This window comes from Talpa occidentalis, unplaced genomic scaffold, assembly GCF_014898055.3.
Source record: "Talpa occidentalis isolate TD23 unplaced genomic scaffold, MPIMG_talOcc4v2.1 talOcc4.8, whole genome shotgun sequence".
In the NCBI taxonomy this organism is placed as follows: domain Eukaryota; kingdom Metazoa; phylum Chordata; class Mammalia; order Eulipotyphla; family Talpidae; genus Talpa; species Talpa occidentalis.
In genome coordinates, this window is record NW_023605194.1 from 4,117,793 (window position 1) to 4,131,008 (window position 13,216).

Below are 13,216 nucleotides of genomic sequence, written 5' to 3' on the forward strand. Positions count from 1 at the left end.
GTTTCTCATAGTCTTGACGGAACGCCCCACAAACAGTTACCAATCACAAAGGGAAAAACCCAGAACTCTGCATAGCTTTTGGGGAGTCACCATCTGGACCAAACACCCAAGGTTAACATCACCGTCAGTGAGGCCCGTGACCCCGCAGGCCTCCCGATGAGGCACACGCGTCACGTCTGATAGTCTGCCCCCAAATGAACCACCTGGTCACAACATGAGGAACCAGACAGAACGTCCCGGAACCGCCAGACTGGCAACGTGGTGCAAGTGGAGGCGAGGCCGGGAAGTTTCCCAGACAAAGGGAGCAGGGACAGGACGCTGCTTTGCCAGACAGGATGGAGTCACAGGCGAGCCTTCGTGGGGTCTGGCTCCGGGTGAAGGGGACATGGGGTTTTTTTCTGGAAATCTCAAAACTGGTTTGGAAATGTGGCTGTGGGAAATTCGGGGAGTGACAGAAACTGTCCCGGGCTGGGGGCCTGCACAGACCCCCGCTCACCACAGGCCTACCCTTGACCCTGACACAGCCCCTCTGCCACTCTTGCCTCCCCGTTGGGAGCCAGGGCTCCCCCGAGGGCCTTTTCAGGGTGGAGGCCTGGGGATTCCATCATCAGGGAAGGCCTCAGAGGCAGCAGGTCCAGGCAGCTGAGGAAGGGGTGGTGGGGCAGGCAGTGCCACAGCACAAACAAAAGCTGGAGGGGGACGGGGACGGGTGGCAGCGTGGAGGGGCGCCGACCTCCCCCAGCTTGAGGAGCGCTGGGAGGCGCCATGCCAAGCACACTCGGGTTCTCAGCCTCCTCTCCCCTGAGAAGGTGCCAGCTGGAAAAGGAAGAAAGGCCCCAGCAAGGCTGACGTGGGGCCCCACCTGCTTTAAATCCTGGGCTCCCCGCTGCCAGGAGACTCTCCCGCCGTTGGCAGTGAAACCTCGGCCCCCAACACCTCCGTGTGTGCTCCACGCCTCGTCTGACTGTGCCCAGGAGGGCGGTGGGGGTGCCGGTGGGCTGGCGGGGAGGCCAGGTCACAGCAGCCCGGGCCTGGCTCAAAGGCAGGACCCATGGGCCGGTGGCCCGGTGTTGGCAGAGGCACACGGCAGCTGCGAGAGAGGAGGGGGCAGCGGGCCGGCGGGGGCTGGATGGCTGAGACTGTGGATGAGGAGCAGGCCCTGTGTGCACCCTGAGGCGCATGTGCAGGGGGTGGGGGCGCGGGGAAGATGAGTGTGCATGAGATTATGGGGGAATGTGGGGGGACCTGGACATGAGTGTGAGTAGCGTGCAGGAAACTGTGTGTGTGTGTGTGTGTGTGTGTGACCTGGCTTGGCGTGTGTGGAACCTGGCGTGAGCCTGCACAAGCATGAGTGTGTGGATGTGAGTGTCTGCGTTGGGGGCGTGGGCATGAGGTGAGGATCTGGGGGTGTGGTGTGAGTGTGAGTGTGCACGTGTGGGCTCTGGGCCTCAGCGCGTGTGAGGGGGTGCGCATCCCCTCCCGACCTGACAGCGAGGCGCCCCCTGGCGGCCCCAGCGGAAAGCGGAGTCAGGAAAGGGAAAATGAAAGTGGCCTGAAGGATGGCAGGGCCCAGGCAGGGCAGACGCTCGAGGGAGGGGACAGGAGGAAGCAGGGCAGGGGAGACGCCACAGAAGGTGGGGATGTCCCCTGCGTCAGGATCCTTCTCAGGGAGCAGGGGGTCTCGGTGGCTGACACGCTCTCCGATGACACCAGGCAGCTGGGTCAGGACGGAATGACACAGCCGCTGGGCTGGGCTGGCCTTCACTCGGAGCCTCCAGCCCGCTCCCTACCACCTCTCTCAGCAGGGGCTGACTCAGGGCTCCCCTGCCCACAGCAGCCCCTGCCCCCCAGCCCAGGTCTTGCAGCGGCACGTCCAGAGCACCTGGGTGACCGCACCCTTGGGTGGCCACCCTTCCACAGGCCAGAACGCATGTGCGTATCACCCACCCTGGATGAAATTCCTCAGAGCAGGCCACACCCACATCCTGGCACTGCGAGGGGGGCAGAAGGAGCAGGGGTGCCACAGTGCCCACTCCCTGGCACTAGCCCATCACAAGGAGACCTATTTTTGCTGATTTTGTCTTGTGTAGGGAGGGGGCTGGCCGGGCGGTGGGGTGACAACAGAGCTGGCTCAGTAGCAGTGGGGCCTTGTGCTGGTTTCTGATTTTCAACTACGGAGGTTGTATTATTGGGCGGTTTTTCTCTTCAAGAATCCCCCAAGTTCTCAAACAAGAGTGAGGGGCTCAGGTGCACTTTAAAAGGCAACTCTTCGGGATGTGAGAGTTGCACTTACATTGTAAAATATTTCGAACATACCCAAGGATGCAGAGACGTGACCAAGCCGACTGGGCAGCAGCCATTTGGGTGCAGTTTAAACCACTCGGCCCAGCTCTGAGGCAAGCGGCCCAGGGCCTAGAGGAGGCCGCAGATTGGGTGCAAGTGGAGGCTTGAATGATAGGCCCAGCCAAAAAGCATGGAGCACCGTCCCGCCCTGTCTGGATGTCTGTTTCTGTGTCTCTGCCTGGAGGTGGGGTGCTGACCTCCCAGGGTCTCTCAGTGGGGAAGCAGGACCAGCCTGGGAACCAGAGAAGAGAAAGCGCTGGCACCCAAAGGTGCTTGTAAATGTCAGCCGACTTATGACGGGCTTGGGGCTTTATTTAGCCTGGGCCTTGGGCTGTTTGAGTCCTGTTCTGGGTCTGCTGGGGCTGAGCCCACAGGTCTACCCGCCTCCGTGGGTCATCTCCAGTTAGGAGGACTCACCCCTCTCCAGGCAGCCTGTTCTATTTGGGACACTTCTGGCACACCCTCCTGGGCACGGTTTCCTCCCAGGTCAAATGAGGTTCCTTCCAGCACTTTCCAGAGCATGGAGACAGCCAGCAGCAACAGGAGCTGAAGGCCATTGTGGACATCTCTCTCCAGCCATCAGAAAGGGCAGCAGGGGACAGGCCTTGCCACCACATCATCTGCATGCACAGCAAGTGAAGCCCTGAGACAGGCTTCCCTAAAGGCCTATGTCAGAAAGAAGCCTGCATGGCTGATTGGACGGGGAGCACTTGAGACTATTTGGACCAGTCCTAGGATGGCACCACAATGCTCCTTGCTGCCTTGCTAACAAAAATGCTAATGTAAAATGGCCCATAAGTACTCAGAAGGCCAGAGGCAGCACCAGCTTCAGGTAGAGCTAGATCCAGCTGCTGCAAAGCTTGGAACTCCCGGGAGACCTGGTGACCAGGGAACAGGGTAGGGGAAGACAACACTGATCCCAGTGCCACTCAAGGCCCATCCTACCTGCTCCCAGGGCAACTCAAGGTGCTTTCCTAATTTCTCTTGGGGTCCAGGGCCTCGGGACCAGCAGGGAGGCAGCACTAGAGAACCCTGGAGGGGCCAGGTATCTCTATGGTATCTACGTAATCCAGTAGGTAGTCAGGACCCAACTGGGAGCCATCACCTTTAGGGCCAAGCAAGGAGTTGGCAGCTATGGCTCAGCAGGGGGCCAGCACCTAGAGGACCCAGCAGGGAGTCGGCACCTATAGGACCCGGCAGGGGTCAGCACTACAGGGCACAGCAGGGAGTCAGCACCTTCAGTATCCAGCAGGAAGTCAAGACCCAATGGGTATTTAACAATTACAGTGCACAGCATGGGGTTGGTATATAAAATCCAGCAGGAAGCTGACACCTACAGGATCCAGCAGGCAGGTGGCACCTATAGTTAGCAGCAGGGATTCAATACCTACAGGTCCCAGCAGGCAGCTGGCCCCTACAGGCAAAGTCCAGGACCCGACTGCTAGTTACCACTAGAGCCTCGAGGCTGAGCCCTGGGCCAGCCTACCAGTCAATCCAGTAGCCTTCAGGCTGAGCCCAGCCCGACTTGCTGGTCAACCCCGCCAGCCTTCAAGCTGAGACTGGGGCTGGCAGGCTGGCTGACTTCTGCAAACTGCATCCACTCAGGGCTGGACAGAAAGGTCGACCCCTGCAGTCTCCAGGCTGCACATGGGACCAGATTGCTGGTCAACCCTGGCAGCCTCCATGCTGAGCCTGGGGCAGGACTGCTGGTCAGCCTCTGCAAACTGCAGCCACTCAGTCCTAGACAGATGGTCACTCCAGCAGCCTCCCAGCTGAGCCCATGGCTGCCTGTTGGTTGACCTCTGAAAAATGCAGGCACTCAGGGCCAGATTGCTGGTCAACCCCTGCAGCCTCCAGGCTGCAAAATGCAGGTACTTAGGTCTGGACTGATGATCTACCCGGCAACCTCAGGGGTCAGTTTACAGAGGTCGACCAGCAGGCCAGGTCTGTGCACAGCCTGGGGCTGCCAGACTTAAACAGCAGGCTAGCCCTGAGCTCAGCCTTCAGGCTGACAGAGCCAACCAGCTGACTGGCCCTGAGCTCATCATGGTAGCTTTAGGGGTTGACAAGCAGAGTGGCCCTGGTCTCACACTGGAGGCTGCAAAGGTCAACCAACAGGCCAACCCCGGGCTCAGCCTGGGTGCAGGCAGGGTTTACCAGCAGGCCAGCCTGGGTGTCAGCCCTTAGACAGCCCAGTCGACTAGCAGGCCTACCCTGGGTTCAGCCTGGAAGCTGTTAGAGGTAGACCAGCACTCCAGCCCCAGGCTCAACCTGGAGGCTGCCAGAGTCAACCAGCAGGCCAGCCCTAGGCTCAGCCTTGAGGTTGCTGGGTTGACCATCAATCCAGCCCTAAGTGCCTGAAGTTTGCAGAGGTTGACCAGCAGGCTGGCCTTGGGCTCATCCTGGAGGCTGCAAGTGTTTACCAGCAGGCTGGCCCTGGCCTCAGCCTGAGTGTAGACAGGGTTAACCAGCAGGCTGGCCTAGGTACAGCCCAAAGGCAGCTGGTCAACCAGCAGCCCGGGGTCGACAAGTAGGGTTCAGGGATCTGTCCTGCTGTCTTACTGTTGGGTTCTCTCGTGCTGGCTCTCAGCTGGGTATGGTAGTGCCAACTTCCTCTGGGTTTTGAAGGTGCTGGCTTCCTGCTTCCGTCTATGTTTCCAGCTCCCTGCTGGGTTCTGACACCCTTTTGGGCCCTATAGGTGCTGATTCCCTGCTGAACTCTATTGGTGCTGAGCCTCTTCTGGGTCCTATAAGATCCTATACCCTGCTGGGCCCTGTAGGTGCTGGCTCCCTGCTGGGCATCATAGGTGCTGACTCACTGCTGGTTCCTGTAGGTACAGACTCCCTGCTGGGTTTTGAATGGAGGGAGGCTGGGACTGGGACTATGGGGTCTGCAGAATCTGACAAGGGCAGTGTGTTCCAGTGGGAACACAGGAGCAAAAGCACCCCCACCCATACCCCTGGCTGGACGGCCTTGGGCAGTGCTTTGGCAGGGTCTTAACAGAAAGGCCCCTGGCAGGGTGCTAGCACCCTCTGGACCTCTGGGACTCACTGGGATCATGAGGATCTGCCACCAACAGGCACAAGGCCCCGGTGGAGAAAAAAACCTTGTCAAGTCAGGGGCCTGTGCGAGGGAACTGTCTTGGGGAGTCAGAAGCAGAGGCCTCCTGGCCTCAGGCTAGAAGATCCTGCCAGCAGGCCCAATGTGCCAGGAACAGGCAGGTGGCGAGAACACCTTAAAGGCCTTTACCTGCCAGCCAGGTGAGACCTTGCCCAGACGTGGCTGGACTTCCAAGCAGCATATTTAAACAGAAAGCTTTGTTCACTCCGGCCATGGCTCAGGCCACCCTACGCAGGGCATGTTTGTAAGCTGCCCTGGGAGCCAACGCCTGCTCCCATGCGTGGGGCTGGCCTAGGGGCCCTGGGCCTTCCTGCCTGGAACGGAGCCTTCCTGGAGGGCCAGGCCCTCAAGGCTTCCTTCCCAGTCTCCAGGGACTGTGACTCCACCCGACTCTGAAGCTTCACCTTCTCTTCATGCTAAAAGCAGAAAGAGTGGAGAGGAATGAAAACATGGAAGGTGTCTGGGAGATCTCACAGCCAGGGGCGAGTCTAAAACCCACACTCCCCAGCAATGCTAAACACAACCTTGCGTGTGTGTGTGTGTTGTGTGTGTGTGTTGTGTGTATATATGTGCATGTGCCCAACCTGATCACTCCCCAGAGGGGACGTTCTGCCTACCTCATCCCTACAGCCTCACTCCCTTTCTGCAGGCTCAGTAGGACCCGCCCCAGTGGCACTCGGCTCAGCCTCCCCAGTTTCCCCTCCCCTTGGCCTTAAGTCAGCAGGAAGCCCCATGGCTCACTCAACCCCTGGCTTTCTGCCACCTATGCCTGTGACAAGGCCACCCCACACCCCTCTACTCCGCCAGCTCAGTCAAAGCCAAGGCCACCAACAGAAGACCAGGCTCACGAGGCCTGCCTGTAGCCCGCTGACCAATCCAGTGACGCTTGGCCCCACTTAGGGCCGCTGGGAGGAGAGGCCAGGGCAGCAGTAAGGACACGCCCAGCAGACATGGGCTGTGCTGACCTTCAATCCCAGTGCTGCCCACTAACAGATGTGGCCAGAGGGATGGAGGATTCTGGGTTCCTCCCTGGAAGGAGGAGCTGGCTGCTGCCCAGGAGACTGGAGGGAAACGAGACTGGGCCCAGTCACCAGGGTGCCAGCTGACTTCTGAGGCTGTTCTCTGACCCCAGGCCAGCCCCACATCTGCAGAGCACACTATGCTGGTGCATGGGGGCCTCTGTGGATTTCCGGCCACATGGGGACCGCAGAACCCACACAGCATCTGGCTGTCTGGTGCAACGTGTTCCGTGTGCCGCGAGTGCCATCTGCAGGGAGAAGGCGGCAGTGCAGGGGCCCGGCTGGCCAAAAGATGCCGCGTGAGCCTTGATGGGAGCTGCAGAGAGGCAAGCTAGAGCTTTCTAGCAGCTACACTAACATGAGTTAAAACAAACAGCTGAAATTAACATACCAGCATCTCATCAGTATAAAAAAAAAATACAAGAAAGTTCTTCTCATTCACATTCTTATCCTTCCACTCAGATTCTGAAACCTGGAAAGTATCCGGCACTTTCAGCACATGTCAGCTTGAACCGGCCACGTTTCCACCAATGCTATGACGACTGTACTGGACAGCATGGCTCCAGAGAGTGGCCAGCGGCAGAGAGGTCCCCCACCCGTTTTCCCAGCATGGAGTCGGCCTCCCACTCATGGATATAATATCCCCCCATCAGAGTACCCAATGGGGAACCACTGGGTGGTTAAAAAACATGTTTTTTTTTTTTAACCATGTCTCTTCAGCACCAATGTTGCACTTTCTCTGAATGGGCACAATTGAATTGTCTAGAACAAGGCAAGACAGCACTCTGATGTCTAAGATGCTCTCCAAAGCACAGTTAGCCAGACCTGATCACCACGGGGCACCTCCCGTGCCCGCAAGTGCAGACACCCAGCAGGTGCCCACCAACGACCCACCTGGGTGGCCAGCAGAGCGATCACAAGCTTCTCTGGAGACGGGGGTTCAGTCCCAAAGCATGCAGACCCATCCATGGCCCAGGATCTGCACTCCCTGGGTTTTCTGTCCCAACAAGGGGGCGGAGCGAATGCGTAGGGAGGGTAACCCCGAGAAGCCGAGTGTCCACATGCTGTGTGTGGTCACTGCCAGGCAACCAAGGCTCTGCTCACAGGCCAAAGGAGTGCAGCCCAAACTCGGCCCAGCTCACCTCAGATGGCTGCCCTGTGCCCAGGCCCTTGCGGTTTTGTCTCCGCACTAACCCTGCTCACACCCCAGTTCCAAAACTCAGACCCTGGGCCCAACTGCTTTCTCTTTCCACTGTCTGTGACAAAAGGCCAGCGAGGTAGCCCTCAGGGAACAGGGACATAAAAGGATGCTCACCTGAACTTCCCAGTCCGCACCTGCAGGGCTCTCATCCCGCACCGCTGCGCACCGCCCACGTCACCCACGATGTCGTCTCCAATCATCACGGCCTATCACGCAACAAAACACACTCCGTTACGGCGGGAGAGCTGTACTCCTGGGTCCTTTCTCTTTTCTGACACAATAAACTGCTTGATTTGATATTTAAAACCATCATACAAATCTAGCAAGGTATTCCTGGCGTGGCATCGATGAGAAGTCAGCCCACCATAGATCTGCCTCCCTCTGCCCCCAGGGCCGAGTGGCTCCAGGGACTGTCTCTGGGCCACCTGAGCTCAATCAGCCCATGTCCAAGTGAAGTGGTGCCGCGGATGCGAGGGGAGGTTGGCTGGTCTCATCTCTCCGAGAACATGGCCCATTTCTACCTGCAGCTTCTAAATGCTCTGCAGCTGGGCTGTTCTGCCCACTCCTGGCTCCATGAAAACCAACAAATCCCTGATACATTTTTGTAGCCCACAGCTTACAAGAGTTTGCTCGCAGTAATGAAGGTACTTCCTATAGAAAATAAAGTCATATACAAACAAAAATGTTCAGTCTCACACGCCACACACACACACACACACACCCCTACACACAGGGGGATGGGGGTGGGGTAGAGGGAAGGAATACTTGCAGCCTGCATATCATTTCAAAAAGCAGCCTCTGGAGCATACTCTCCCACCCGAAACAACCAGAAAACCCAACAAGTGATGTGGAACAATCACTTTTGAGACAGTGGACACCAGGCACTGGGGGACGGTGATTGCTGAGACACAGGAGCACACAGGTGAGTCCTGCAACACCCCAGCTCACTGCCTTCAGAATCTTTAGACTAGGGGGGCAGGAGGGAGACAGCAGATGCCCTAAACTGAGGAACTAAGAGGTGGGAGGCCAAGGCAGCTAGTGCTCGCAGGAGAGACTGTCCAAGAAGAGAGGTTGCCCAGGCAAGGAGGACAGAGGCTGGCAGAGGTCCCTGTGTGAATGCTGCGGGACTCGACGGACTGCTATGTGCAACTGAGGAAACATCAAGGCCAGGGAAGAATCACAAAGAAAAATTAAAAGACTGCCCAGACCTCGCACAGAGTTGGGACTAGTGCCTATTCCCACCAACCAGACTGGAAAATCTCATAATTCACATCTACTGAGTAGTCTCAGTAGATCTTGCCTTGCAGTAGGGAATAATTAGCTCTAGACTAAATCCTGCTCTGGCGCCATGTCCCAAATCTTAAAATCAAGATATGAGAGGATCAAATTATTTCCAAGTAATTTAACAGCATCCCAGAACTAAGTTCAAAAATATTTGCAAGCATATGAAAATCTCCAGCACCCAGAAAGGTAAAATTCACAATGTCTGGCACCCAATAAAAAAAATCAGATATGCAAAGAAGACAAATATCACACATAATAAGGAGAAAAATCAGTCCATTAAAACTGACCCAGAATTGATAGATGTTGGGCAGAATTAGCTGACGGGGCATTAAAACAGTTACTGTAACTGTATTCCAAATGCTCCAAAAGTTAAGTAGAGATATGGGAGATAAAAGATTCAAACCAGGGCCTCCCCAGTGGTGCAGCGGTTGAGCGCTGGGTTGAGAAGCTGCCCGCAGCCTCTGCGGCGCCGGTTCGATCCCCGGCTGCTCCCCGGCCACCAGAGGAGGGTCCCACATGGCGCGCAGACCTCTCCTGCCGCCCGCTGCTCCCCTCAGCAGTGTACTTCGGTCCTTCTGCCTGCTCTGCTCCCCGCTCTGGCTCTGGTGAATCCTCTCACCCTCCCGTGCTTCTGACTGTACCCAGTGCTTGTATAAATAAATAAATAAATCTTTAAAAAAAAAAAAAAACTTGAAGACACAGTAATAGAAACTATCAAAAATTAAGCAGAGAGGACAAAAAATGTTAATAAACAGCATCAGCAAACTATGACCTGACTTCCTAGGGCCTAGTGTGTGTGTGATTGGAGTTACTGGAAGAAAGATGAAAGCAAAGAACAGAAACAATACTTGAAGGAAAAATGGTTGAAAATTTTCCAAACTTAACAAAAATGACAAACCCACAGATCCAAGATCAACGCTGAGAACAAGAAATATGAAGAAATTGGGGGCCTCTCTGGTGGTACACGGGGTTAAGACACAGCACTATGAAGCTATCTGCAGCCACTGCAACATGAGTTCAATCCCCAGCCAGGGAGCTACCCACATGGCGTGGCAGACCTCTCCTGTCTCCCTGCTGCTCCCCTCAGCAGTGTATTTCAGTCAGTCTGCCTGTTCTGCTCCCTGCTCTGTCTCTGGTGAATCCTCTCACCCCCTGCATCTCTGGCCTGTACCCCAGTTCTTGTATGCATGAATAAATAAATCTTTTTAAAAAAACTAAAAAATATATGAACTCAATACTTTATATTTCTTTCTTTCTTTCTTTTTTTTGAAGAAATCAACTTCAGGCACAACAGAATCAAACTGCTCCAAACTGGTGACAAAGAGAAAAATCTTAAAACTAGCTGGAGAAACACACATTATATAAAGAGAAACGAAGAGAAGACACCGATTAATCGCTGCAAACCATGCAAATGAGGAAACAGTGGCGCCATCTTCACGGCACTACAGAGAAATGCCTGCCTGGAATTTTTGTCACCAGCAAAACTGTCTTTCAAAAAACAGGTGAAATAAAGGCATTTTGATGTCTGAGGCCACAAGACTCGTTGCCAAGAGAGCTGCACGCAAGGAATGCGAAAGGGAGACATTTAAGCCAAAGGGACAGGCACTAGGTGGGAGTGAGGATCCACACAAAGGAACGGAGACACCAGAATGGAGACCCACAGGCACACGGTGACCTGTCCGCCTGGGGTCCTCCCTTCTTCTGGCCAACTCCTGCCACCTCTCAACTCCCCGCTGGGTCCTGGGGTACCCCACAGTCCTCTGGGATTCCCCCCTTGCACGGCATGCACCCTACTGCGGTAGAACAGGCCATTCACTACCAGACCCCTCCAGCCCCAGAGGGTCCCTGAGGCCGGGCCCTGTGCGATCACTGTCACCAGCCGAGAGCCTGGGGGCGGGTCAGTTCTGAGCAGGCAGGCTGCCCACGTCTGGACACCCAGCAGGCGGCACAGCCAAGAGGACTGTCACTGCCACCCATGAAGGGGATGGAGCAGTACGCTCCACGTCAGTGTTGGCAAAACTTCCATCATTAGTAGGCCTTCTTTTGCCATACCCACATATATTATGAATATCAGTGTTTACATGAGTACGGGTAATGTACTCGTGTAGGTAACTGTATTTTTAAGGGAAAAAGAGCCTCCTCCCTCAACCAACTGCCAGCAACATTTGATTAAAATCTTCAAATTACTGTCAGCAGCAGACTCTGCTAGAGGAAGAGAAGTCTCCGCCTTGACGTCAGACATGTTCTAGATGTGCTCTGCAGTCCTATCAGGAGTCTCCCTAGGCGGGAGGGCAGCCTGACCTGAGAGGGGACTCCTGTGACCGGGGTGCGTCTCGATGTTGAGGGGACAGAAACTGAAATGGGACGGCTACCCCACAAGGGTCCTCGCTAGCAGGCTGACATTAGGCACGGCCAACCAACGAACCTATACATAAGCCCAGAGCAAGGAAATCAGATGGTGACTGTGGGGTTCTTACCCATCGCATGGACTCTGCCTCTGAGGACAAGAGCCCGGATGGAATCTGCTCTCCATCTGGGAAGGGGGCAGGGGCACTGGACATAGAGGCTGGTCCTATGTGACCAGCAGAACACACTGAAATCTTAGAGGGAGCTACAGCAACTAGACTCAAACCCCAGGGGGCTACTTGCCAGCTCTCTTGGGCAAGCTTCCACCTGAATCTGTAAAATGGGTAGAAGTGGTGCAGCACATGTAATGCAGTTATGTACATTAAGCTTCCCAGGCAGTGCTTGGACGTAACAAATTATCTATGCAGCTGGTACCTTTGCTTTAAGTCTTTGCAGAGCAGACAGTGGGGGCATGGGGAGTCAAACAGACATACCCTACCCTGCCGGACATACCGCACCCTGTGCATTCTCAGTCAAATGCAGAAGCTGACTGTTCCTCAGATACTTTCACAGGCACAAGGCTAGGACCTGTGATGAAGACAGGAGGCCGGGGAAGGTACAGGAGAGTGTGAGGTCTGACCTTGTGAGGTTAGTGGTGGTCAAGGACAGCTTCTGAGAGGAGGTGGTTCACCTCTGATCTGAAGAACAACGGGGGTCAACGAAGTTAGGCATGTAGAGGGGGTACATGAGAGCATTACAGCAGGTGACACCGCAAGTGGGTCAATCACCCATCTGCCACGGTTCATCGGATGAATTCCAAAAGGCACAGCTGATCAGCCTGCAGCAACAGTTCTTGGAAAAAGTTTCCTAAAGGGGTGGATGAGGAACTGGTCTAGAAGGAAAAAGCCTGAGGGGTTAGTTTCAGGTAAAAGCTGGAGCTTTTCTACCCAACAGCCTGGGCTGCCTGGGGGGCAGGGGATGCCAAGAGCCAAGCCCCACGCCTTCTGTCCTAGGCTAGTGGCCACAGAGCCGCGGCAAGACAGGGGAGGGGCTGGGAATCAGCTGCCTTTCTTCCCAGTAAACCGTCTGAACGTCACACTTGTCACCCATCCTCTGCCATCTTTTCTCCATCTAACTCCACATTTCGCCAAGTGTGCTGGGCACGCTGGTGATGCACTCTTTGATCTTAGATCAGGGCATGCGTTTTCAATGTAGTCATTTTGTATTTTTTGAAAGTTCTCTGAGAGAGCTGGATTTCCCTTTGTAGTAGTGATCCGAAGGTCCTTTGAAAAGGCATTTAAATTCAAGGGTTGAATCAACTTAAAGAAACATTAATAGCATGCCAGTGGCCAGTACCCAGAGAGGGTGAAAACTGGAATTTGTTTTTCTAGGATGGATGAGGTGGGCAATACTGCCCACTGCAAATGGGTTTCACTTGTGTGGTCTTCAAGCTACCATGTGGAAATCATCAGTCACCAAAGAAACAGCCAGTGGCAACAAGCGGGAACTGAGGCAGGAAGCAGCAGTGCCCGACGAGCGCACAGGTGACACTAGAGGTGCCTATAAACCAGGCTCACCTGGGCGAGCACGAGGCTCACCTGGGAGGTGGGGGGCTGGGGCAGGCGCAGGCCATAAGCTCCAGGACCAGATGCTACTTGGCCCTTCTCGGGAGCCGTCCTGGAGCCATTAGGTCAGCCTCTGAACTTGCACAGGACTCCATCGGAGGACCCTGTCCACTGCTGCTAGGGGGCCATCTTGCTAGAAGCTTCCTTGGAAATGAAACAGATCCTCCAATGATGACATCATGCCTGGAGCCTTGTAGGCTTCTGGGGAAAATAAAATTTTGTGTGCACACACATGTGCAGGCACACAAACACGTGCAAGCATGCACATACACGTGGG

General features: G+C 55.3%; 1 protein-coding gene across 1 annotated transcript in view; it reads right to left on the reverse strand.

Moving 5' to 3' along the window:
* The window catches only part of LHPP (phospholysine phosphohistidine inorganic pyrophosphate phosphatase), an 83,319-nt gene that overhangs the window by 42,146 nt on the left and 27,957 nt on the right, over window positions 1-13,216 (reverse strand). Inside the window, exon 6 of the mRNA XM_037497465.2 lies at window positions 7,799-7,890. Coding sequence (XP_037353362.1) covers window positions 7,799-7,890 — 92 coding nt within the window. The remainder of the gene's footprint in view (window positions 1-7,798; window positions 7,891-13,216) is intronic.